Genomic DNA, 24,988 nt, shown 5'->3' on the forward strand with positions numbered 1-24,988 from the left:
TGAGCCTGGGAAGCAGAGGTTACAATGAGCCAAAATTGTACCACTGGACTGCACTTCAGCCTGGGCAACAGAGACAGGCCTTGTCTCAAATAAATTAAATACTTTTAATTGCAAAAACCCCAATTATATTTTCACTGCCTAATAATAATATTCTAGGAAAGAGATGATATGCTCTGAATCAAAATATTCACAGTAGGATTAGGGAAAGGAAGATGTATTTGAGAGACATCTAAGAAGAAAATTATCAGGGTTTGGTAACAAATGAGATATGAGGGTTGGGGGGAAGATAAAGTCAAGGTCTTGGTTTGGGAAACTGGATGGTTTGTAGTGCCATTTACTGACACAGTGATCACAGGGGGAGGATGAAGTTTGATTGGTTGGAGGGAGAAGAGTTGAGAGATGCTGAGTTCACTTTGGACCTATTGAATTTGAGATATCTGGGACATCCAAATGGAGATATTTAGTGGGCTCTTGACTGTACTATGGACCACAAACTGATGAAATGAGAAGAGTGATATATTTTTCCCAATCTATTTTCTCTAGTTATGTTTAAAAATAAAACAATTTATTAGATGCAGAGCCTATTCTTCTTTTCCTTTTAAAAACATTTTTGCTGGCCAGGCATGGTGGCTCATGCTTGCAATCCCAGCACTTTGGGAGGCTGAGGCGGGCAGACTATGAGGTCAGGAGATCAAGACCATCCTGGCCAACATGGGGAAACCCCGTCTCTACTAAAAAAATACAAAAATTAGCTGTGCATGGTGGTGCACGTCTGTAGTCGTAGCTACTCGGGAGGCTGAGACAGGAGAATTGCTTGAACCTGGGAAGCGGAAATTGCAGTGAGCCAGGATTGCTCCACTGCACTCTAGCCTGGCACCTGGCGACAGATCAAGACTCTGTCTCAAAAAAAAAAAAAAAAAATAGCATTTTTGTTGAAATATTTCATTGAATAAATTCTGTTTTTTCCTTTGGATTGGGGTTTAGTTTGCCTTCTGTTCTAAAGAGACACAGGCTTACATACTAAAACTCTAGAAGTCATTTGAGAGCTTTCTTGCGTCATTGTCTTACACATATACGCTTGGTATGTTAGTTTCCTGAGGTAGTCATAAACTGGGTGACTTAAAACAATATAGTTATATCGTTCCTCACTTCTGGAGGCTGGAAGTCTGCAATCAAGGTGTCAGCGAGGTCATGCTCTTTCTAAGAGGAGTGTCTGTTCCATGCCTTTCATTTAGCCTCTGATGTTGCCAGCAACCCTTGTTCTCCTTGGCCTGGAGCTGCATAGATCCAATCTCTGCTTCTATCTCCACAGCATTTGCCCTATGTCTCCAGGTCTTCTCACAAGGCTCACCTACTCCAGTATGACCTCATTTTAACTTAATTAATCACATCTACAGTGATCCTGTTTTCAAATAAAGTCACATTCTGAGGCACTGAGCGATAAGACTTTAACGCATCTTTTGAGGGGGTAGGGAATTCAACCCCTGATATGTGGTAAGACTGTGATAATCCTAAAATTTAATTGCCTTTGATGACAAAGTTGTTTTAGCAGTTGTTGTCCATATTTTTATGGCCTGCCATTTGGCTGTCACACAGAGACTCTTCCACATTCGTTGCTCTTCACAGGTTGAGGGAGTAGCCCCTACCTTGTTCACAAGGCAAAAGAAATCTTCCAATTGCTGAACGACAGAATGGCTCATAAATCTGCTTGGGACTGGCACGTGTCAGTTCCAGTTACATTTCATAGGCTAAGACAGGTCGTGAGAGCCAAGCCTTGTATCTTTATGGGAAGGTATATTCCTTTCAGAGGAGGCATGCAAGTCACATGGCAACAGCAAATACATGGGAACAATAACACAATCTACCTCAGTCCAGCTCATTCCATGAATCATGATATCCCTTAGGTGGTTTTCCATAATGTCTCTTAGATATGCTTCCTCTTTCTGCTTCTCTCAAGCCTAACATTTATGCAGGACCTCACATGATCATTCTTTCCTTGGCAGTTCAGTGTACTCCCCAAATGCAGGAGCTCCCCACTCCAATTTATAATATGCACAACAAATAACATTATCTTCTTCAGGTGCTATTTCATTTCTATATCAGAAAGCACTTAAGGCATTTACTTAAATGCCTTCCAACCCTGAGAAATACATAGGCATCATCCTCCTGATCATTACCCAGACAATTGTCTGGCTGTGGGCCACGCATGGGGCAGTCTCATATCTATGCCACCACACATCCATATGAAACACCATGTTTTTCAAATAGCATTAATATTGTTCCATCCATCCATCCATCCATCCATCCATCCATCCATCCATCCCTTCACCCATCCAAGGGTGTTCATTGAAGGTATGCATTTTAAGTGTCAAGGATATAATGGTGAACACAGATAAGGCCCTGTCCTCATGGAGCTTGTAGCTAGTGGGAGAGAATGACAGGAATGAAAGAAACGCCATGAACAAATGTAAACTGCAACATTGAAAAGCTCTACAAAAGTGGTGTCTCATAGCAAAGCCTATATTGGGGAATTTTGATTACTCACAGAAATCAGGGAAAGCTTACTTCCCTGAAGAACTGAGACGTGAGCTGAGAAGGGAGAGATACACAGAAATTAATCAGGCAAAGGAGGGAGGGAAGATTGTCTTGGAGAACAGCCATGTGCATGGAAGAATCCCGGTAAGACTGTGGACTGAAAGGAGGCCATGAGATGAAGATGGTGGAGCAGGGGCAGCCAAGGGAAGGACTGTGCCTCGCAGGGCCTGTGGGCCTCATCACAGAGTTTTGCATTCCTAGGCATATGGGGGTGACAGACTAGAGTTGTAGTTTGCACAAACACCTCTGTGCATGAAGAGATGTAGGGGATGGAGCAGGGTGGATGTGGGAGGCTATTCAGGAAGCAGTGGCAGGAGCCCACGTGAGACATAGCTGCAGCTGCAACAGGAGTAGTGATGGGCTGCAGGGGACCTGGGGAGAGATTTAGAAAGTAAGACCTGCTAAGCTTGGTGATGGAGAAGGTATGTCAAGCAAGGGAGAGGAAGTTGACAAGAATGACCTTGAAGTTCCCAGCTTATGCTACTGGACCCCGAAAGAGGACCTTAGCTGAGAGGAGGGAAGAGAAGGACTGTGAGTTCTAGCTATCTGTAAGACATCCAAGAGGCACACACCAGCCTCCCCTCCTGTGCTCTATCTCAGGTAAAGGCATCACTGCCCTACTCATCCTGAGACTGAAATCCTATCCTTTGTGCCCACCCTGTCTGTCCAATCTGTCACCACACGCTGTTTGTTCTGCCTTTGACAAGTAGCTCAGTTCCCTTCCTCATAGGCCTTTTTCCTGATCGGCTATCTTATCTAGGGGGCCTGAACAAAACACAATTGTTGCAGCCTCAGAAACGCCAGGCATTTGGCTGGTTCAGGGTTCTTTCTGAGACAAACTTAGGTTTTTAGATCACAGCAAGATCCAGAGGTTCCTGAAGTAGTCAGCACAAGAGTAGGCACAATCCAGGCCCCTGGCCATGGCTGTGACCAACCACTGGTGTCTCAGCATCTTAAAAGCAAGCATAGGCAGGGCGCAGTGGCTCACGCCTGTAATCCCAGTACTTTGGGAGGCCGAGGCATGCAGATCACCTGAGGTCAGGAGTTAGAGAGTCAGCCTGACAAACATGGTGAAACCTTGTGGCTACTAAAAACACAAAATTAGCTGGGTGTGGTGGCTAACGCCTGTAATCCCAGCTACTCAGGAAGCTGAGGCAGGAGAATCACTTGAACCCAGGAGGTGGAGGTTGCAATGAGCCGAGATCGTTCCAGCCTTGGCAACAAGAGCAAAATTCCCTCTCAAAAAAAAAAAAAAAAAGATAGAAAAATTAGTTGGGCATGGTGGCAGGCAACTGTAATCTCAGCTACTCGGGAGGCTGAGGCAGGAGAATTGCTTGAACCTGGGCGTGGAAGTTGCAGTGAGCCGAGATGGCACCATTACACCCCAGTCTGGGGTGAAACTCCCTCTCAGAAAAAAAAAAAAAAAAAAAAAAAAAAGCCAGCATGGCTCTCCTAAATGGAAAGAACAGAGCTGTCCATAGAAAGACAAATTGTGACTTTCAACAAGTTAATTAACTTTTTTGAGCATTAATTTTCTTAATTTTGAAAAGGGAATTATAACATGTCTCTTTAAGACCATTTTGTGGTCATAGCTAAAGAACATAGATTGAGCAACTACAACATATTAGGTCAACACATGGGAAGAACCATTTTAATAAGCAGGACTTTCACAAGGGTTGCCCTGTCTCTTCATTCTTGTAGTTTTCCAGGACATGAATCGGGTCCTCTATTTCTTCTACATTTCTCTCAGTGTTCTATCAAACGTCTGGCATACGCTAAATGAATGAATGCATAGTTTATCTTCACTTTGTGTGTGTGTGTGTGTGTGTGTGTGTGTGTGTTTGCATCTTGATGAAAAAGATTTCTGCTATTAAAGCTCCAAAGCACATAAGATGCAAAACCCGCTTGAGAAGATCAGTTGTTGAAAGAATCATAATCCAAACAGAACCTGTTACTGCTTTTGAATTCTCTATTACTAATATAAAAACCAGCACCTAGAATAAACATTCTAAAATTAGTTTTTACATCTTTAACCAAGAGCTTATTTGTGGAGGGAATTTTATTATTTCCATAACTTTCTTTAACTTGATATTTCATTTCCTAATGCATTCATACTTCGGTTCCTTTTGCCAGTCTCTCCTCCACCCCCTGAGCTTACATTTTAGTCACCCTAGTCATTTTTAAAGCATTTTCTGCAATCTTGCAATGACTAACTCTTATATTTATTTATGTCTATTCATGTTTTAAATTTCACCCCATAATATCTTAAGTAGTTCAAACATACAAATATCCACAATCAAAGGCACCAAGAGAATATGAAGAGGCATATCAGAAAAAATATTCTGACTATGCAGCCATAAAAAGGGATGAGATCATGTCTTTTGCAAGAACACAAATGGAGCTGGAGGCCGTGATCCTTAGCAGACTAACACAGGAACAGAAAACCAAATACTGCATGTTCTCACTTATAAGTGGGAGCTAAATGATAAGAACGCATGGACACTTGGAAGGGAACAACACACACTGGGGCCTATCGGAAGGTGGATGATGGGAGGAGAGAGACAATCAGGAAAAATAACTAATGGGTAATAGACTTAGTACCTGGGTGATAAATGCTCTGTATAACAAACCCCTGGGACATGAGTTTACCTATGTAACAAACCTGCATGTGTACCCCTGAACTTAAAAGTTAAAAAAATTTTTGGAACAAAATTGATCAATTTTATTCATCCACAGGGGTTTTCCATAGAATAGCATAAGGAAACAACTAAACACTTATTATTACTATTATTATTATTATTATTATTACGGTGTCTCTTCAAATCACTCCAAGGGGTTGGGTGTGGTGGCTGGCGCCTGTAATCCCAGAATTTTGGGAGGACAAGGCTGGTGGATCACTGAGGTCAGGAGTTTGAGACCATCCTGACCAATATGGTGAAACCCCCGTCTCTACTAAAAATACAAAAATTAGCTGGGCGTGGTGGCTTATGCCTGTAATTCCAGCTACTTGGGAGCTGAGGTGGGAGAATCGCTTGAACCCAGGAGGGGGAGGTTGCAGTGAGCCAAGATCTCACCACTGCACTCCAGCCTGGAGGACAAGAATGAGACTTCATCTCAAAAAAACAAAAATCACTCCAAGGCACCACAGATATTTTCCAAAAATATTTACAGCATCAGGCCTATCAGATTACCCATTTTTCATGGTTGTAGAGTTGAAAAGGACATGGAAAAATAAATATCCTCCTTCTGGGCCTGCTTCACGTCCTCAGACTGCGCTTTTAGTGCCAACATACAAAAATTATCTCGTATCTCTGCGAGTGAGCACCACAGTAAATCCAGGGCTGACTGAGAGCAGGTCCCTCCCTCCACAGAAATAGGCCAGTCTCTCTTCAACATCAGGACCCCCAAACCTGTGCTGGGGATGTTCAAACTCAGGGGCCACCACACAGCTCTTGGCCTTGCAGCCCAATCTCTTCCCACTTGCAAATCCTAACACAGCCTTTACTCTACCTTTTGAAAGCTTTACTTTCAGATTTTCTTTTAATTCATTAGCCATTTTTGTTGTTGTTGTTTAGAAGAGTAAAAACTACAAGAAAAAAAAAATTTCCCAAGGTGGCATCCACATTGAGTCCTTCCCCGGCATCTCAGCAGCAAGTTAGCATTCTACGGGTTTTCCCAGCTAGCACGCCACTGCCATGGCCCAAAGCAGAGCTAAACAGAAGCTAACACTAAATGCCTTCAATACTTTTTGAAAAATCCATCAAAGATTCTGCTGACTGATATTTATAAGGGCCTTACTGTTCTCTTTCACAGACTGAAATGCCCTTCTCCGACACTTGAAAAAAGTTGCTCATGCTTTTCATCTTTCCCTCTCAGAGTGTAAACATTGTTTTGAGTGAAAAGAGCTGAAGGAGCGCTTACTTTCCCTTGAAATTTTATTTTTAAATAAGAGAGGGAGAAAATCCTTTTTCTGACTAATACTAATAATACAGGTCAAAGTGTCAGGCGATATACAATTAAATGGAAAACAAAAAAGGTTCCCCCTCTCTTTCCCACAGTACAATGGCACTGGAATATAAATTACCGATGAAGATGAAATAATACTTCAAAGCCTGTAGGGCAGGGCAGCTCGGTGTTTACAAAGTATTTTCTATGGCACGATGAGACATTAAAGATGATGGTAACCCATGGACTTGAGGGTGTTGCTGAATAGACTGAAACTAGCATGAGGTAGGATTTTAGGTCCCCGTAGCCTGTGACCCCGTGATATGCTTTGTTTTACAAGGGCAGCTGCAGTTATCAACAGATGTTTCAGCAATAAATAATTGGTATCATCTCGGAAAAGACCCATCTACCTGGGGAGAGGGCATAATACCCAAAACACTGCCCAGCTATTACAGCCACATTAATCTCACATCTCTTCAGGTTTCTCAGGGAGCGTACTGCAGGTGTTTCTTCTGGGAGAGCGCGGACAAACTCTCTCAAGTCAGCAAGCTTTGTGTGGAGTGTAAAGGAGGTTGGCCCCTGCCATAAATTTCTGTCTGTGGCCACACACCAAAGGAAAAGGGATTGGAGAGTCGGGGAGGAGGGGAGGAGAGCACTGGGGAGGGCGGAAATGGAAACACAGCGGAGACCAGAAAGCAAAACACAAAACATGTATCATTTTTCTTGGTTAAGTTCAGCCCAAGAGAATAACATTATAAATGACTCTTAATTTTACCAACTGGTGAACTGTGGAAAACAGTTGCTTTTGACTTGCCTTTTACTTAAGCATTCTGTGCTCAACTTCGATCTGTTATTTGTAGAATTAAAAACACAATGTTTATGCTCTAAGTACAATGCTAATTTTAAAAGCAGAGGGGAAACATTGTATGGGAAGGATTCATTTCCAGGTAAAAAAAAATCACAGAAAGTTTATATTTATGAATAAACTCTAAGAAGAGAGAAAACATGAAAAGACAAACTCGGTAATCTTTTTTAAGTGAGAGTAGAATTTCACAATTAGTCAGTTATTAAAATATGACCATCCAGCTCTGATAAACGCTAATATTGAAATTGACCAGATTGAGATACAATGAAACAAAAACAAATGATGGAATTTATTCAAACTATTTTTAATAATCTAAGATATTAAAAATAGAGAGACTTTAGGAAAGCCTGATTCACAGGGTGCTATGGTTCCCCATATTTACAAAACAGTGGTTTAGCAATTGTGCACTGGGGGTTTGGCACAATAGGAGAACATCCTAAAAGTCATTAGGAGGTGTGGTTGCTTAATTTATAGCTTGCTGGGCAAGCTAAAGAAAATGATGCTCAAAGGTCAAAAAGCTACCAGATTAAATATATTAGATACTAAAGACGGCCTAATAGATAGCCCTTTAGAGCTGATACTGAGTGACCTTGTGAACTGAGCTCAAATTTCTTAAATTCCCTATGCCTCTATTTCTCCAGTTGTGAAATTTGTGTAGTATAGAGAGACATAGCAGGAGGTATCGTAAGTGGGCTCTTAAAACAGTCTACCAACTATGAGCAGCTTGTTTCCCAACTCACATTAAACCCCCAATACAGCAAGACTTAAATGTTTAAAAACATCATTTTTAGTTTTTAAGCTAATGTCACAACCAGCTTTAAATGCAGGGGTGGAGGGGTCTGGTGATTGCAGGTTGGAGCAAGGGGAGTAAAACCCCAGTTATAATGATGGGGTTTTACATCTCCGGCACTCAGCCTGTGTTCAAAAGTCAGAGAAACCTGCTAAACCCAAACGTCAAAGAAGGAGTCGCTCTCTCTTCGAGGTTGATTTGCTCTCGCCTTCCTTGGAAGGTTTGTAAAGTTCTCATATTCCACTAGGCTAATTACACAAGGGATCTCGAAGCAAGTCAAGCAGCCATCAGCTCTTGCAGGAGGGCTTCAGTCTAAGCAACAGTTCCCAGAATTGATGGAAAGGAGATTTTTTTTTCTCGGGTTGGTCTCCTACAGTCTTCTCACTGGATTCTCCCTAATTCTTACCTTACCCGTCTCCACTCTATCCCCATTCAGTCTCCCTGCCTTTCCCCCGTGCTTGTCACTCTACTCTTCCCTGCAGAGCAGTGGTTCTCACACTTTAGCACAGATCAGAATCATCTGTCATCTGGTGGGCTTGTCTAATGCTCACTGCTGGACTCCCATCCTTAAGGTGTTTGATTCAGTAAGAGTTTTGGTTTAGGCCTAAGAATTTGAATTTCTGGCCAGTTTTCAGGTGTTGCTAATCTGTTGTCTTGGAGGTCTCTCATTCATAGCCACTGCTTTAGGGCCGCCCTGTCCAATAAAATGGCAGCCCTGGCCACATGTGACTATTTACGTAGAAATGAATAAAAAATAGATAAAATTAAAAATTCAGTTCTTCAGTCCCATTTACCACATTTCAAGTGCTTGAGAGCCATCTGTGGCCAGTGGCTACCATATTGAACAGCACAGCTGTAGAACATTTCCATCATCAATGCAAAAAGTTTTACTGGATGGCCTACAGCTTGCTTTAGATACAATAAGCAAATCTCATGACTTCTACCTGTGCTTTCAAGCTCTTCACCTGGTGCTTCCTAATGGAGAATTGGAGTTGGATGAAGGAGAAGGCTGTAAGTCACAATTTCACCACTTACTGGCCCACTCCCCTAGGCAAATCAATCTCTCTGCACCTTAATTTTCTTGTTCATAAAAGAGGGATGATAATGGTAACACAGGAGATCCCTAACTTACAATGGTTCAACTTATGATTTTTTATTTTATGATGGTGTGAAAGCAATATACATTTAGTAGAATACAACCACTCTGTTTTTCACTTTCAGCACAGTATTCACTAAATTACCCAAAGTATTCAATACTTTGTTATAAAATAGGCTTTGTATTAGATGACTTTGCCCAACTGTACACTAACATAAATGTTGAGCTTGTTTAAGGGAGGCTAAGCTAAGCTATGATGTTTAGGAGGTTAGGTATTAAACACATTTTAATGTGTAACATTTTGACTTATTATATTGCCAACTTATGAATTTATTGGGGGCAACCGCATCATAAGTCAAAGAGTATCTGAATCATTCTAAGGCATTTAGAATTAAATGAAATGTTGCATGTGCAAGCGCTTTGCTAACTCTATAGTGACATATAAGTTATAGCTATTATTTTATTCTACTTTTACACTAACACTGACCACATTTATTTAAAACCCCTGGCTCACCGTTGTGTTCTTTTTAAGTATTCACTTTCCTTTGCTTGCAATCCCCAGTCTGCTTAACCTGTTTTGTTTGTTTTTTAAGAGGATGAGAGAGGTGGGGTTTTACTGTTTCTATTAAGTCTCTAAAGACGCTTTTGTGTGTATATAGATCGGGGGTCTTTCCTAGATTTTTGCTTGAAAGGGCAAAGACAATGCCTATATATTTATTTTGGGATGACTCAAAAATACAATCTTACGTAAACCAATAAAGTAAAAATCTTAGGATATTGTCATGCTTGAGATCATGCTGGAGATCATGCCTGATCTCCAGACAAATGCATTTTTTATTTGAGAAAAAAAGCATATAAACTAGCAATCTTTTTTCCTTGACAATCATCTGAGAGAATGTGGGTAAAAAGCAACGCTATTAAAAAGGAAAATGGTACTCCCTATGTCATCCCCAGAACCAGAGCCTGAATCCTGAGCTGCAATCTGAGTTCCTGTGCTACTCCTTGGGCTCTCTACTATCTGGTGTAGAGGTACCAGTTCAATTAATTTCCAATAAATGAGTTGAGAAATAAGCATGTCAATGACTTTGACTTGTTGCTTCCTGAACAGCCTTAATCTTGAGGATATAAGAAAGTGAACAGGACCCTAGGTGGGGCTCAGGGAAGGAATATGCCAAACTTCAATAGCTTAGACAGCAAGTCACGCGGATGAAACAATGGTGCATTTATTTTTTTAAGCCATCTAACTTTCAGAAAGTAGCATTTCAAGATTAAAATGCTGTGAGGAATGGTGAAATCAAACCTGCTTCTCTGGCCCACCAAGGATATTTCAGAATGACAGAGTTCATGTTATACCCTCTGACCACTCTTCACTTTTACTGGATTTGGCTTTACAACCAACACAAGATCTTATGGGCTAGCAATGCTTTTCAAACAGCTATTTTCCCGACATTAGTCAATCTGGCAGACCTGACCATAAGGGTAGGGGGCTGTCTTGTGCTTCAAAGAAATTTAATCTATTAGACCACTTAAAGTCTAAATGCCTCACTTAGGGATGTCAGGGAAACAGGTGGTGTGGTTCTTCCTACCAGTAACTGCTGCAACCCGGCGCCAATCACATCCTTCAGGTTTGTTTTGTCCTCTGGGCCCACGGCTTGTTTGTACTGCCACTTTTCAGGCACGAAGGGCCACTTCATTTCCTTTGCCTCCTGGATCAGGGTCCTTAACTCGCCAGGGAGTGAAGCTGAAAAGGTCAGAGTTCAGGTAAGGAAATTGCAGTCAAAGAAAAGGCTGTTGAGCTACCAGTGTTATGATGAAGCACCTCAGTGGCAAAAAGGAAAAAAAAAAAAAGAGAAAAACCTCTTCCCTGCCTCTTGCTGGCTGGTCTAAGCTGTTGGTTCTGACTCAAAGAATAACAGTGAGGAGCTATCTGTCAGGGGTGGCCCTGGACTACTTTGCCCTACAGGTAAATTGGGGTAGTCAGGCATTAAGAAAGGTTTTTAGCAGGAAGTGAAGCACTTTAGTGACTATCTCTGCATGAAGAATCAGAGAAAGGAATGAAGGAAATATTATTTTCCCTGTAAAATGAGAAAGGGACTGAAATGGAATGGCATTTTGGGCTTGTGGCAGGTGGGTGGTGCAGTGTTAATTGGTAAAACCTCCTTTTGCTTCTCTAAGACTTCACTTTCTCAACCCTTCGATATGGGCTACATTTGAAGACAGACAATAACTACGAAAAACACAAATGAGATTTGAAATGGTGTAAATTAATTGTGAAATGGCCCTGCTTCACATAGTAGATATATTAAATCTCTTAATGGGCACCAAATCTACTTAGAGTGGATCATACACTCCTATACAAACTTTGGAAACCCAAACAGCTTGGCAAATGGAAAATGTTTCTTAAGTTTGGCACCCAAAGCAGACTTGATTTGACTAGAGAGTATTCATAGTCCTACTTAAGCACTCAGTGAGTTTGCTCAGAAGTTTTGCTGCAAAACTTTCTGTGTTTGACTACACTCCACCTTCTACTGAGTATGAATGTAATACACGGTACATGCACCAAAAGACCGTCTCCTAACACTAGAAAAATTCTGAATTCCGAAGTACACATGTGATACCAGAGTTATGAATAAAGGATTATGAACCTGCATACATGATTGCTGGCTACAAATCTCTAGGTACTTGTCTCACAGCCCTCTCATACTCAACATCCAAAAATGAACTCATCTCCTTTTTCTAAATCTGTTTTCCCTTCTAAATCTCTATTGTGATGACTGGTACCACCCTTCACTAAGTTCCCCAAATCTGAAACCCAGGAGTCAGTCTAGACTTTGTGTTCTCTTTTCTTCCCCAAACCTAATTGGTTGTCAAATCCTGTGCCTCCGAAAATCCATTTCCTCCTCTTCCTAGGCAGTTATTCTTGCCTGAATTGTTACCTGCATCTTGCTCCAGCCACTTCATCTTGCACATTGCTGATCCTCATTTTTCTAAAAACAAGATGAAACAGGCCATTGCCCTGCATAAAAATCTTCAAAGGTTTTGGAAATCCTGTTCTGGCTGTTTGGATCGTCTTCCCGCAGTGCCTTGTGACCAAATTCCGGCCCACCGACTTTGGCACTCAAAGCAAACATTGCCACTTCTCATCAGTCTGCTGTGAGCCCACCATGGAATTGAGTGCCTGTTCTGAGCACTTCCAAACCCAAGGGAGCAGGCTCTTTTCAGCCTTCATCCCACTGCTTTGTAACTACCTCTGTCTCTCACTGGACTGTTAGGTCCCTGAAGACAAGCATCATGTTTGAACATTTGTATAAGTCACACCGTGATGTAACCAGTATGATTAAAAGAGAAGGTTCATCTTCTAGCTGGTGCTTTGAATATATTTTTATATTATCTATAAAAAAAATGGTTCATCTAATATCTATGTGAAACATACTAAATACAGCAAAAGAGATATGAATGACAGGAAGAATGAAAGAAAAAAGGAGAGGGAAAACCTAACTTAATCTGTGATCCCTTTTTACGAACCATTTAGCCACCAACTGGGTCAATGTAAGGAAGTTTCCTAGTGGGGAAGGACGGTTTGGCATTAGGGGATCTCACATGGGCCATACCAATGAATGATTCACCTTGATTACCAAGGATGGCTTGCAGGTATCACACTGAAATTACCACCCCTTATACCCACTGAACAGTCCAGGACTACTGAGCATCTACTGTGTGACTGATGGCATTCCCCCTTGAAAGCTGACTCACAGGATTAGGGACCTGTGTGGCCACATTCTACTGGAAAGCCTGACCCTCTTACAGTCACTGACATAATTTCAACTTCTAAAATTGTTTTCAACATAGTTGTAGAGAACATTTCTTCAAGAGCACTTCTAAACAGTTACTGATGGGATGACAATTTAGTCCTGTTTGTTTAGGATAGTCCTGTGTGGTCCTTATTAACGGTGCTCCTTTTCATTCTCAGAAGTGCCCCGATTTGGCTAATAAATTATTTAAATTATTTGAACACTGAGTCAAAATGAGCAGTCACATGACAAAGGAAATGTGATTTCTGGATTCATAGAAGTTTATCATACTTTGGACTGAATAGTTTTAATGTTTTCAAATTTCTTCATGGTAATGGAAAAGTCTGTTCTTTGCAACTAACTTGTTTTTGCCTCCATTTCGGTTTTGCACCCTTTCCCCACACCTCAAGTCAGAATGTCCTGTGGGTACCCTGAAATAAAATACGCCTCTAAACGATGTTTATAAAATGTATCTTTGGATTTCAGTTCCTTCTCCATCTCTGGGTAAGTTGCTGGGGTAGTCACCCCTGCTGACAAGGACAATTTCTGAGGGAAAAGGAGGGGGTCGAGAGAAGGAGGGAGAAGAATAAAAACCTCAGTGTTTGTGTTGCAGTCTGCTGGCTCGCCCCGCTGCCATAAGTGACCCTGTACTAATGCCTTTCTCTGGGAGCACATGTGGTGACGACATTGGTGGCGGCATGACCCGCCTGCTCGAGCCGCTCCGCAGCCACCTGCAGAGGGAAGGGCTCCGGTGGAGGCTGCACCCCATCCGTGCGGTGGGCTCGCGTGGGACGCGCAACGCCGCCCTTCGGCTGGGCTGATGCTGTGGCTGCCAATGGCTCCGCATAGGAGGCGTTCGTCCCTGCCCGTTTATTGCATTCAGCCAACGCCAGGCAGTCAGCCCCAGATCCAGCAGTAGCCTCCTCTGCCTCTCTGATCACTTACTTCCCCAAGCAGCCTACCTGAAGGGCCGTGTCTAATTTAGTGATTTTACAGCCGTGATTTGCCTTATCTGGAACTAAACTGATTACCTCTCCTATTCTGTGGCACTCGGGAAGAAAAGGAAAAAGAAAATGCTACTCAATTGGGAGCTCAGAGTCTTCACTAGGGACAACACAAAGCTTAAAGGAATTTGGGCTGAGGAAGACAAAGGGTGTGGTGTAGTAAAAGGGCGAGAAAAACTTCAGTGGAAACAACAGAACACAACACACCGCCCCTGGGGAGAACTAGGGCCAGCCATAGAGCATATTCTGTAGGTGCCAAGTACCTGCCATTCCCTGACAAAGGCTGACATCTGTGAGAGTGATCTCAGGCTGACAGGCACATGGAGCTAGGAAGCAAAGTCACACATTGGTGTATTATAGAAACTGAGGCTGTGAAATGACTGGATGTAGGCTATTTGTCTCAAAAGGAGGACAAATGACAGGTTACAAATAATTAAGACTTCCATAGTGCCCTTGTAAAAATGTATGTGCCTGTGTACAAGAACTCAGGAGAAAAGACTTTCCCAGAACCTTTTCCCATCACATAATGAACAACCACAGCAAAAAACAAGGCGTGTGCATTTTCTTTGGGAATCTTATTTCTGTGAGGAATAGCAAAGTGCTAAAAATACCGAGAGAAATAGTAAAAGCATGTAAAAAGGACAATACTCATGGAAGTGGAGGAAAATTTATTCCAATGCTAAAAATAAATCTATAAAAAAAGGTTGCTCTAAAACTGTTTAAAGAAAAAATGAAAATTCCCCAACAATGACTTATCTAAAACTCTGAATGACACAATCAATGAAATGAGCAAAAAGCCAAATTCTTAAACTCTGATAATGATGCAATCAGTATTTACCGAGATGAGAGAATTTATTTTACAAATGGCGTGAGAACATAGCATGAGAAATGTATTGGTGACTAAAAAACTGAGATTGGACTGGTGAGATGACATATTTGTGGAAACCCTAGAAGTCTATGGAAACCGATGAGGCAAAAAATCCTAGTTTGAAAAAAAGTATGTGCCACCATTCAGAAATTGCTTCAATTTTTTAATAATTGAAATTTACGTGCACTAGCCAACTTGGACCCTTTGTTCTTCTTGAACTAAACTGTTTCTTGTTGCCTCATGTTTACTGAAGCCTAAAATTAGAACTGACAGCAATTCACTGCAACAAAGTGGGCTTCCTCCCCTGCCCCTCCGCCTGCAGCCCATGTCCCATTCATGCCCTAGAAATCCACTCATCTCTCGGTGGTCATCTGCCAAGAGAAGAAAAATAGGGCAGAGATGAGAACGTGTTGTTCAGGCAAGGGAGAGGAGAGTGAACCTGCTGGCTCACCCCTGGTGCCTCCCATCAGAACCTCACCTCTGCAGCGCTGGTCCTCTCTCTTGTCCTCTTCTGACACATCTGGCGCTTCCAACAAGAGCTGGTCCAGCACTTGCTTGCACTCTTCCAGTATTGTGGCTACAGCTTTTTGAGTATTCATGATGATTACGATGAATTGGGAGTCCCTGGGTCTAGGGTGATCAATTACCTAGGAGAAGACATTGATTCTCAATAAAAGAGGCCCTTGAAAGCTGAAGTACCTGGTGAACAAAAGAGAGAGAAAGATGATTAACTGAAGCATCATCAATTATCCGTAAGACTCAAGCAGGGAGGGATAATAGGGCAAGTGCAGGAAAATACATGACAGCCCCCGAGGACTTTATTAGAGGAGTGTGTGAAATTACTGCAGGGCCTGGCTAGATGGGCAGCACCTCAAAGCCTTCAGAGTGCAGAATCGAGAGGGGCCTAGTACAGACACTGGTTATCCACAGTGACGTCAGTGGAATCACAGGAGCCAAATGAAATGAATATACTACATGATTTATTTACCTTCTGCATATGTCACATCAGTGCCTCTGGAGCTCAGTGGCACCACACTCTGCTCTCTGGAAGTCCACAGGAAGCATCTGGTGAACAGTTCTAATATCAGACACTAGTACACGGTAATATGAAGTTGACCACTCTCATAACCCACTGCTGATTTCCCCTGTGCAGTATTTGTCATAATATTTAGCATGATACAGTTTAGACCAAGATAGGCAATGACAGATGCCAAAGTTAAAGCTCTTCACTGCCAGGCACATTACCAAGTAAAATAGAGAACTGATATCCCAAAAACCCAATGTCCTAAATCTGTCATATGGATGGGTCTGTCATATTGATCTACTTATATTGTCATTTAACATATATGCAGTTGAGAGATTGCTTATGTAAGTATTAGTGTGATCAATGAGCGATTTTCATCAAGGTTATTTCAAGAAAGAAGTTACCAACAGTACAAAACATGCTTGACAAATAAATAGAAAAACATTATTCAATTAACACATCTTTTTGTATATCTTTTTTTTGTTAAAGTATAACACTGTAAACAAAAGACAGGAAGTTATTCTCTTTTAGACATTGCCAGAATAGATAGCAGAGCTGCTGTCAGGTTTAGATACTCCTGGAGGGCATGCAGAATTTTATTACCAAAGTGAAAGAGTCTGAAAGGGAAGAAAGTAGCAGACATATGGACGGCTCCTGTTATTCTCTCTGAGCTTGCATGCAATGAAGTAACTATTGAAAATGTTAGAGCAGTGAATGATTGTGTTGGTGTTGGGATTAAATGTGCTCTACTACCCAAGGGTTTCTTAACTGACTTTAAGAAGTTGGTTCTGAATTTGAAATAGCAAGGAAGTCTTTTTCTCTCTCTCTCTCATTTTCTATTCTGAGACTTAAAAGGAGCAGAAAATGAAAGCTGAGCTAACTGTGTAATCTAAATTTTGTGTTATTCATACTAACCTAACAGGTATACTCTGTAGCTCCATATACTTTGTGTTTAAACACACACATGCATTACACACACACATTACACAGCTAGAACGGCCAAAGCAAAGCTTGAGGTTATTACAAGCGTGTTTCATTTAAAATATTAATGTATTTGTTGATGAAGAACACAAGCAGAGTGCTCAAATACAAAATTCGTGTTACTTGAAAGGGCATTCCCTTAAGTGAGTACTGAGGAATTGGTCACTAAGAGCAAGTCTATCCATTGGTGTCTCTGCATCATTTTTTCTTAATTCTTGCAATGTTTCAAACTTTTTCATTATTATTATGTCTGCTATGGTGATCTGTGATCAGTGATCTTTGATGTTACTATTGCAATTATTTTGGGGCACCACAAACTGTCTCGGAGCGAGCAAACTTAATCCATGAATGTTGCATGTCTTCTGACTGCTCCACTGACCACTCATTTCCCCGTCTCTTTCCCTCCTCTCAGGCCTCCCTATTTCCTGAGACACAAAAATATTAAAATTAGGTCACTTACTAACCCTACCATGGCCTTTATGTGTTCAAGTGAAAGGAAGAGTTACACATCTCTCACTTTACATCCAAAGCTGGAAATGTTAAGCTAAGAGAGAAGGCATGTTCAAGTCAAGATAGGCCAAAAGGTTAGTTAGACAAGTCGTGAAAGCAAAAAAAATTTCTTGAAGAAAATGAAAAGTGCTACTCCAGAGAACAAGCAAGTGGTAAGAGAGTGAAACAGCCTTATAGCTGATATGGAGAAAGCTTAATGGATAGAGGATTAAACCAGCTGCAACACTCCCTTAAGCCAAACCCTAATCTAGAGGAAGGCCCCAACTCTCTTCAATTCTATGAAGACTGAGAGAGGTGAGGGAGCTGCAGAAGAAAAGTTGGAAGCTACACCAGGTTAGTTCATGAGGTTTAAGGAAAGAAGCCATCTCCATAACTAAAGCGCAAGATGAAGCAGCAAGTGCTGATGTAGACACTGCAGCAAGTTATATAGAAAAGCTAGTTAAACCATTGATGCCCGACCTGGGCACCATAGGGAGACCCTGTCTATACAAAAAATAAAAAATTAGCTGGGCGTGGCAGTGCACACCTGTGGTCTGAGCTACTCGCGAGGCTGAGGTGGGAGGATTGCTTGAGCCCAAAAGATCGAGGCTGGAGTGAGCTGTGATTGCACCACCACACTCCAGCTGGGTGACAGAGCAAGATGCTGTAAAAAAAAATTATATATATATATAACTGTTGAAGGTGGCTGCCCTAAACAACAGATTTTCAATGGTGACAAAACAGCCTTGTATTGAAAGAAGATACCATCTGGGACTTTCATATCTTGAGGGGAGGAGTTAATGCTTGGCTTCAAAGCTGCAAAGGACAGGGTGACTCTCTTGATAGAGGCTAATGCAGCTAATGGCTTTACATTGAAGCCAGTGTTCATTTGCTGTTCTGAAAACCCTAAGGCCCTTAAGAATTATACCCTCTGCCTGTGCTCTATAAGTGGAATAACTAAGCCTGATGACAGCATATCTGTTTACAACATGGTTTACTGAATATTTTAAATTCCCTGTTGAGACCTACCTCTCAGAAAAAAGAATTTCTTCAAAATATTATTGCTCATTGACATTGTACCTGGTCACTCCAGAGCTCTGATTGAGATGTACAGGATTGATGTTGTTTTTATGCCTGCTAATACAGCATTCATTCTACAGCCCCTAGGTCAAGAAGTAATTTAGACTTATAAGTCTTATCATATAAGAAATACATTTCATAAGGCTATAACTTATAGTGATTACAGTTTATATCTTTTACAATAATTCTTTTGATGGATCTGGGCAAAACAAATTCCTCTAATGGACCTTCTGAAAAGGATTCACCATTCTAGATATCATTAAGAACACTCATGATTCATGGGACGGGGGCAAAATATCCCCACTAACAGGAATTCAGGGGAAACTGAGTCCAAACCTCATAGATAACTTTGAGGTGTTCAAGACTTCAGTGGTGGAAGTAACTGCAGATGTAATGGAGATAGCAAGAGAACTAGAATTAGCAAAGCTTAAGATATGACTGAATTGCTACAATCTCATGACAAAACTTAAATGAATGGGACATTCTTTTTATAGATGGGCAAGGAAAGAGGTTTCTTGAGATGAAATCTACTCCTGGTAAAGATGCTGTGAATATTGTTAAAATGGTAACGAAGTATGTAGAATATTACATAAACTTAGTTGGTAAAGCAGCAGCAGGATTTGAGAGGATGACTGCAATTTTGAAAGAAGTTGTACTGTGGGTGAAGGCTATCAAGCAGCATTACATGCTACAGAAAAATCTTTAGGAAAAGGATGACTCAATCCATGTAGCAAACTTCACTGTTGTCTTAACTTAAGAAATTGCCACAGCCACTCCAGCCTTTAGCAACTGATCAGTAAGCAGCCATCAACATCGAGGCGAGACCCTCTACCAGCAGAAAGATTAGGACTTGCTGAAGGCTCAGATCATCATTAGCATTTTTTTAAGAAATAAAGTATTTTGTAATTAAGGTGGGTACTTTTTTAGACATAATATAATTGTACACTTATTTTAGACATAATATGATTGTACACTTACTAGACTATAGTATAGTGTAAACATTACTTTTATTAGTGTTATGCACTGGGAAACAAAAACATTCATGTAACTCACCTTTCTAATTAAAAAAATTTTTTTTTTGAGACGGAGTTTTGCTCTTGTTACCCAGGCTGGAGTGCAATGGTGAGATCTTGGCTCACTGCAACCTCCGCCTCCTGGGTTCAGGCAATTCTCCGCCCTCAGCCTCCTGAGTAGCTGGAACTACAGGCACACCCCACCATGCCCAGCTAATTTTTTGTATTTTTAGTAGAGACGGGGTTTCACCATGTTGACCAGGATGGTCTCAATCTCTTGATCTTGTGATCCACCCGCCTCGGCCTCCCAAAGTGCTGGGATTACAGGTGTGAGCCACTGCACCCGGCCTAAAATTTTTTTTTAGAGATGGGTGTCCCTATGTTGTCCAAGTTGGACTCATACTTCTAGGCTTAAGTGATACTCCTGCCTCAGCCTCCCAAGTAGCTGGGATTACAGGTGTGCACCACCGCCCTTGGCTTTGTGTGACTCTCTTTCTTGTGATACTTGCTTCTGTGCAGTGGGTTGGAAGTGAATCCACAATATCTTTGAGGTACATATGTACAAGTTTAATCTCTTTTTAGTTTAGGATACCTCAAAAAAGTATTTCTGCATGAATTGGGTGTTGGACTAAAAGGTTTCCAATGTCCCTTTTACCTCAAATGTCTATAAGCCACAATGTTTTATGCCACAAACTGGCTCTTAGCCTGCCTACCTATGAAAAGAACTAAGCAGTAAAGGCTGCTCAGAATTTTATCCTTATACTACTATTGTAAAGAGTACAGCAGCATGTGTTCATTCCTTCTGAGTACTTCAGTGAGCTAATAAAATAACTAATTAGTGGACTGCAGTGAACAACAGGCCATGTAGCAATGATATCCCATTCCCATCATTCCTTGAGAGAGGGAGATATTGGCTAAAATGGGAGGTTAGCATTGAGATTTAAAAATACGTTTGGTGGTTTAGAAGGTTAAGAACAAACTTGGCTGGGAGTGAGCTGCAGGTAAGTTGAAGACTCATTCTTCTTCATGTCCAAAATTAAAGCAAGAAGGGGGTTCTCTTTCCTAGCATTCTTTTATAGAACTTCATCTAGAAAGGGAGGTATAACAAAGAAATAGGAAGAGCTCATGCACAAATAAATAAAACTGCATTCTAATACAATTTTAGTAGCACATCATCCTTTTGTCTAAAGGCTAATGTTTTCTTAGTGTTGTATCATTCCCTTATGGTAGAAGGTAGGCTTTTGTTGAACTCATAGAAACAGAGTAGGGTAGTGAACAGAGACTGGGGGATGGGGGAATTAAGGAGATGTTGGTGACAAAACACAAAATTTCAGTTAGACAGGAGGAATAAGTTCAAGAGACCTACGGGATGTCATGGTGATGATAGTTAGAGACAACATATCATATACCTGCAAATTGCTAAGAGAGTAGATTTTAAGTGTTCTCACCACAAAAAAATGGGATGTGAGATAATGTTAATTAGTTTGATTTAGCCAATCTACAGTGTATGACCATAAATATATATAACTTAATCTGTCAATTAAAATAAAACTTAAAAAGAAAGTAGTTTTTTATATTGAGAAATTAAAGTAAATTTTAACTGCTCTGTTTCTGGAAATGACTGAAGTAGAAACAGCATATAGTGATGAAAAGAGAACCTAAAAACAAGAAACTAAGGTGCCCTAGAGTGTTCAACAGATATGTGTTGATTAATTCTACTTTATACTCTATCATTAACTATTTGTAAGACTTCTGAGACTCACTTTTGAGCTTGACTTTTCTACTCTGTATTTTTGAAGGAGAGGTTGGGACAATTGTTAAGATCTTCTAGCTCTTAAATTACATACCCAGCAGGAGTCTAGATAGACCATGTTGTTTATTGCCAAATAATATTTAACATTTGTTTATTAAGAAATTCCCGGTTTCCGCACGCGCACCTTCACGAGGTGAAAGCAAAATGGAGGACTCGGCCGAGACTACAACCTCCACCTCGACTCCAGCTGCCCCGACAGCACGGAAGCAGCTGGACAAAGAGCAGGTTAGAAAGGCATTGGACGCTCTCTTGACACATTGCAAATCCAGGAAGAACGATTATGGGTTGCTTTTGAATGAGAGTGAAAATGTATTTTTAATGGTGGTATTATGGAAAATTCCAAGTAAAGAACTGAGGGTCAGATTGCCCTTACCTCATGGTATTCGATCGGATTTAGAAGATATCTGTTTATTTACGAAGGACGAACCCAATTCAACTCCTGAAAAGACAGAACAGTTCTATAGAAAGCTTTTAAACAAGCATGGAATTAAAACCATTTCTCAGATTATCCCCTTCCAAACTCTGAAGAAGGAATATAAACCCTTTGAAGCCAAGCTCCGCCTTCTGAGCACTTTTGACTTCTTCCTTACTGATGCCAGAATTAGGCGGCTCTTACCCTCACTCATTGGGAGACATTTCTATCAAAGAAAGAAAGTTCCAGTATCTGTAAACCTTCTGTCCAAGAATTTATCAAGAGAGATCAATGACTGTATAGGTGGAACAGTCTTAAACATTTCTAAAAGTGGTTCTTGCAGTGCTATACGCGTTGGTCATGTTGGAATGCAGATTGAGCACATCATTGAAAACATTGTTGCTGTCACCAAAGGACTTTCAGAAAAATTGCCAGAGAAGTGGGAGAGCGTGAAACTCCTGTTTGTGAAAACTGAGAAATCGGCTGCTCTTCCCATCTTTTCCTCGTTCGTCAGCAATTGGGATGAAGCCACCAAAAAATCTATGCTTAATAAGAAGAAAAAAGAGGCAAGGAAAAAACGAAGAGAAAGAAATCATGAAAAACAAAAGGAGAGGAACAAAATCAGAAAGAAGAAACAGGCTAGCAAGGCTGCATCAGTCCTTAGTAAAGACACCGTGACACCTGAAGGTGGTGACGCTACAGTGGAGAAACCTGAATTGAAGAAGGAGCAGACCCCAGGACATGGGAAGAAAAGGCGTGGCAAAGGAAAAGCTCAAGTTCAAGTGGCAAATGACTCCGAAGATGAAATTCCGCAGCTGGTACCAATAGGAAAGACTCCAGCTAAGGAGAATGTAGAGATTCAAAAACATGCCACAGGAAAGAAGTCTCCAAAAAAGAGCCCTATTCCCAGCACACCTCGTGGGAAGAAAAGAAAGGCCTTGCCAGCATCTGAGACCCCAAAAGCTGCAGAATCTGAGACCCCAGGGAAAGGCCCACAGAAGAAGCCAAAAATCAAAGAAGAGGCAGTGAAGGAAAAAAATCCTTCGCTGGGGAAAAAAGATGTGAGACAGACTCCTAAAAAGCCAGAGGCCAAGTTCTTCACCACTCCTAGTAAATCTGCAAGAAAAACTTCCCACACCCCCAAAAAACGGCCCAAAAAAACCAAAGTACCCCTGTCAACCTAAAGTCAGATTCAACCAGAAGGGAACCTCAGAGCTTATTAGAAACACTCAAGTCCTGACCCCATTGGCATCCTTCTCCTAGTGTCAGGCCTAGACTTAAAGATTTTTTAAAAACCTCCATAGGTAATTCTGACGTTATGTTCCTGGGTATAGTAATCTACTTTTAAATTGTCCTTCTGTGTGTTTGCTAACATAATAGAAGAAATATAGAGTGCTTCTCCATGGTTGTTCAGCACTTTGGGAAGACAAGGTGGGAGTATTATTTGAGCCCAGGAGTTTCAGACCAACCTGGGCAATATGTGAAATTCCATTTCTACAAAAGGAAAAAAGATGGTGGCATGTACCTGTGCTACTCAGGAGGCTGAGGTGTAAAGATAAGGTGAGCACAAGAAGTCAAGGCTGCAGTGAGCCATGATCACACCACTGTGCTCCAGCCTGGGTGACAGTGTGAGACTTGTCTCAGAAAAAAAAAATAAAGTTTAACATTGCTTTGCTTCTGAGTAAAAAAAAAAAAAAAAAAAAAAAGAAATTCCCTAGCTCTTTTGAGAACCCCGACATGTAGTTTTTATGTATGTATATTTTTGTGTGATTAGAAATATTGGCTTGAATTTCAGAAGTTGATTACTAAATATACTTATTTTCTTTGGTTTCCTCCCCCACAACACCAATTCCTGATGCACAAGATCATAAATCTCTTACTTTTGTCTAAGTGATGTGAAAGAGACATAGGGCACGCAGATGCTTAAAGGCAACCCACAGGATTTGACCTAATCACTTGAGTAAAGCTAGGGCACATCAATGGAGGCTTCTCTGAGGATGTGATGCCTAAATTAAGCTTTGAAAGAGTGATAGGGCTTAATGAAGTTAAAATGGTGGGGAATGGCTCTTATGTAGAAGGAAATAGAGAGGGAATGAAAAGCGGACAGGTTGGTTGAACTAGAGATAATAGGAGAAAGTTGATATGAGGTAAGACTGGAGAGGTCAATAAGGGCTGTGAAGCATATTTGTTCCTGGTAAAAGTTTGTGTCTTCATTCCAAGAGTGCTAGGACACTACTGGGAGCAGTAGGACCATGGCCAGATTTGTGTTTGGAAAAGACACTCTGTTTTAGCTGTAGTGCATATTGTGGGGTGGGAGCTTGCAGGGAGGTAACTGCAGGAAGATCAGTTAGGTATTATTGCAAATGGAGAAAAAACAGCTGATTGGAAGTAAGGCAAGCCTGGGGCTCACAGAGATATTATTGGGTAACAGACATTTGTTAGCATTTTTGTAAATTGCATTTTAGGTTTTGGGGTACATATGAAGAACATGCAAGATTGTTGCATACGTACACACATGGCAGTGTGATTTGCTGCCTTCCTCCCCATCACCTATATCTGGTATTTCTCCCCATGCTATCTCTCCCCAACTCCCCACCCCCTGGTGTCCCTCCCCTATTCTCCCCAACAGACCCCAGTGTGTAGTGCTCCCCTCCCTGTGTCCCGGTGTTCTCATTGTTCAACACCCACCTATGAGTGAGAACATGTGGTATTTCATTTTCTGTTAATGTGTCAGTTTGCTGAGAATGATGGTTTCCAGGTTCATCCATGTCCTTACAAATGACACAAACTCATCATTTTTGATTGCTGCATAATATTCCATGGTGTATATGTGCCACATTTTCCCAGTCCAGTCTATCATCAATGGGCATTTGGGTTGGTTCCAGGTCTTTGCTATTTTAAACTGTGCTGCAATGAACATTCGTGTGCATGTGTCCTTGTAGTAGAACGATTTATAATCCTTTGGATATATACCCAGTAATGGGATTGCTGGGTCAAATGGAATTTCTATTTCTAGGTCCTTGAGGAATCGCCACACTGTCTTCCACAATGGTTGAACTAATTTACACGCCCACCAGCAGTGTCAAAGTGTTCCTATTTCTCCACATCCTCTCCAGCATCTGTTGTCCCCAGATTTTTTAATGATTGCCATTCTAACTAGTGTGAGATGGTATCTCAATGTAGTTTTGATTTGCATTTCTCTGATGACCAGTGATGATGAGC

The 24,988-nt window shown here is 41.2% G+C and overlaps 1 protein-coding gene and 1 pseudogene across 17 annotated transcripts in view; one reads left to right on the forward strand and one right to left on the reverse strand.

Annotated features, from left to right (window-relative positions):
• Positions 1-24,988, reverse strand: part of ALPK1 (alpha kinase 1) — a 182,424-nt gene that overhangs the window by 72,500 nt on the left and 84,936 nt on the right. For 6 of the 17 annotated variants that reach the window (XM_054253050.2, XM_054253048.2, XM_054253049.2 and 3 more), the window contains 2 exons: positions 15,433-15,601; positions 10,878-11,032 (listed from right to left, as the gene is read on the reverse strand). In XM_054253050.2, the coding sequence (XP_054109025.1) occupies positions 10,878-11,032; positions 15,433-15,553 (276 nt within the window). In that variant the 5' untranslated portion in view covers positions 15,554-15,601. Of the gene's footprint in view, positions 1-10,877; positions 11,033-15,432; positions 15,654-15,942; positions 16,020-18,477; positions 18,612-24,988 lie in introns of all 17 variants that reach the window. The other 11 variants (XM_054253039.2, XM_035293114.3, XM_035293109.3 and 8 more) reach the window with 5 other exon arrangements.
• Positions 21,462-23,476, forward strand: LOC100413760 (ribosomal L1 domain containing 1 pseudogene; annotated as a pseudogene).

Source organism: Callithrix jacchus, chromosome 3, assembly GCF_049354715.1.
Source record: "Callithrix jacchus isolate 240 chromosome 3, calJac240_pri, whole genome shotgun sequence".
Lineage (NCBI taxonomy): Eukaryota > Metazoa > Chordata > Mammalia > Primates > Cebidae > Callithrix > Callithrix jacchus.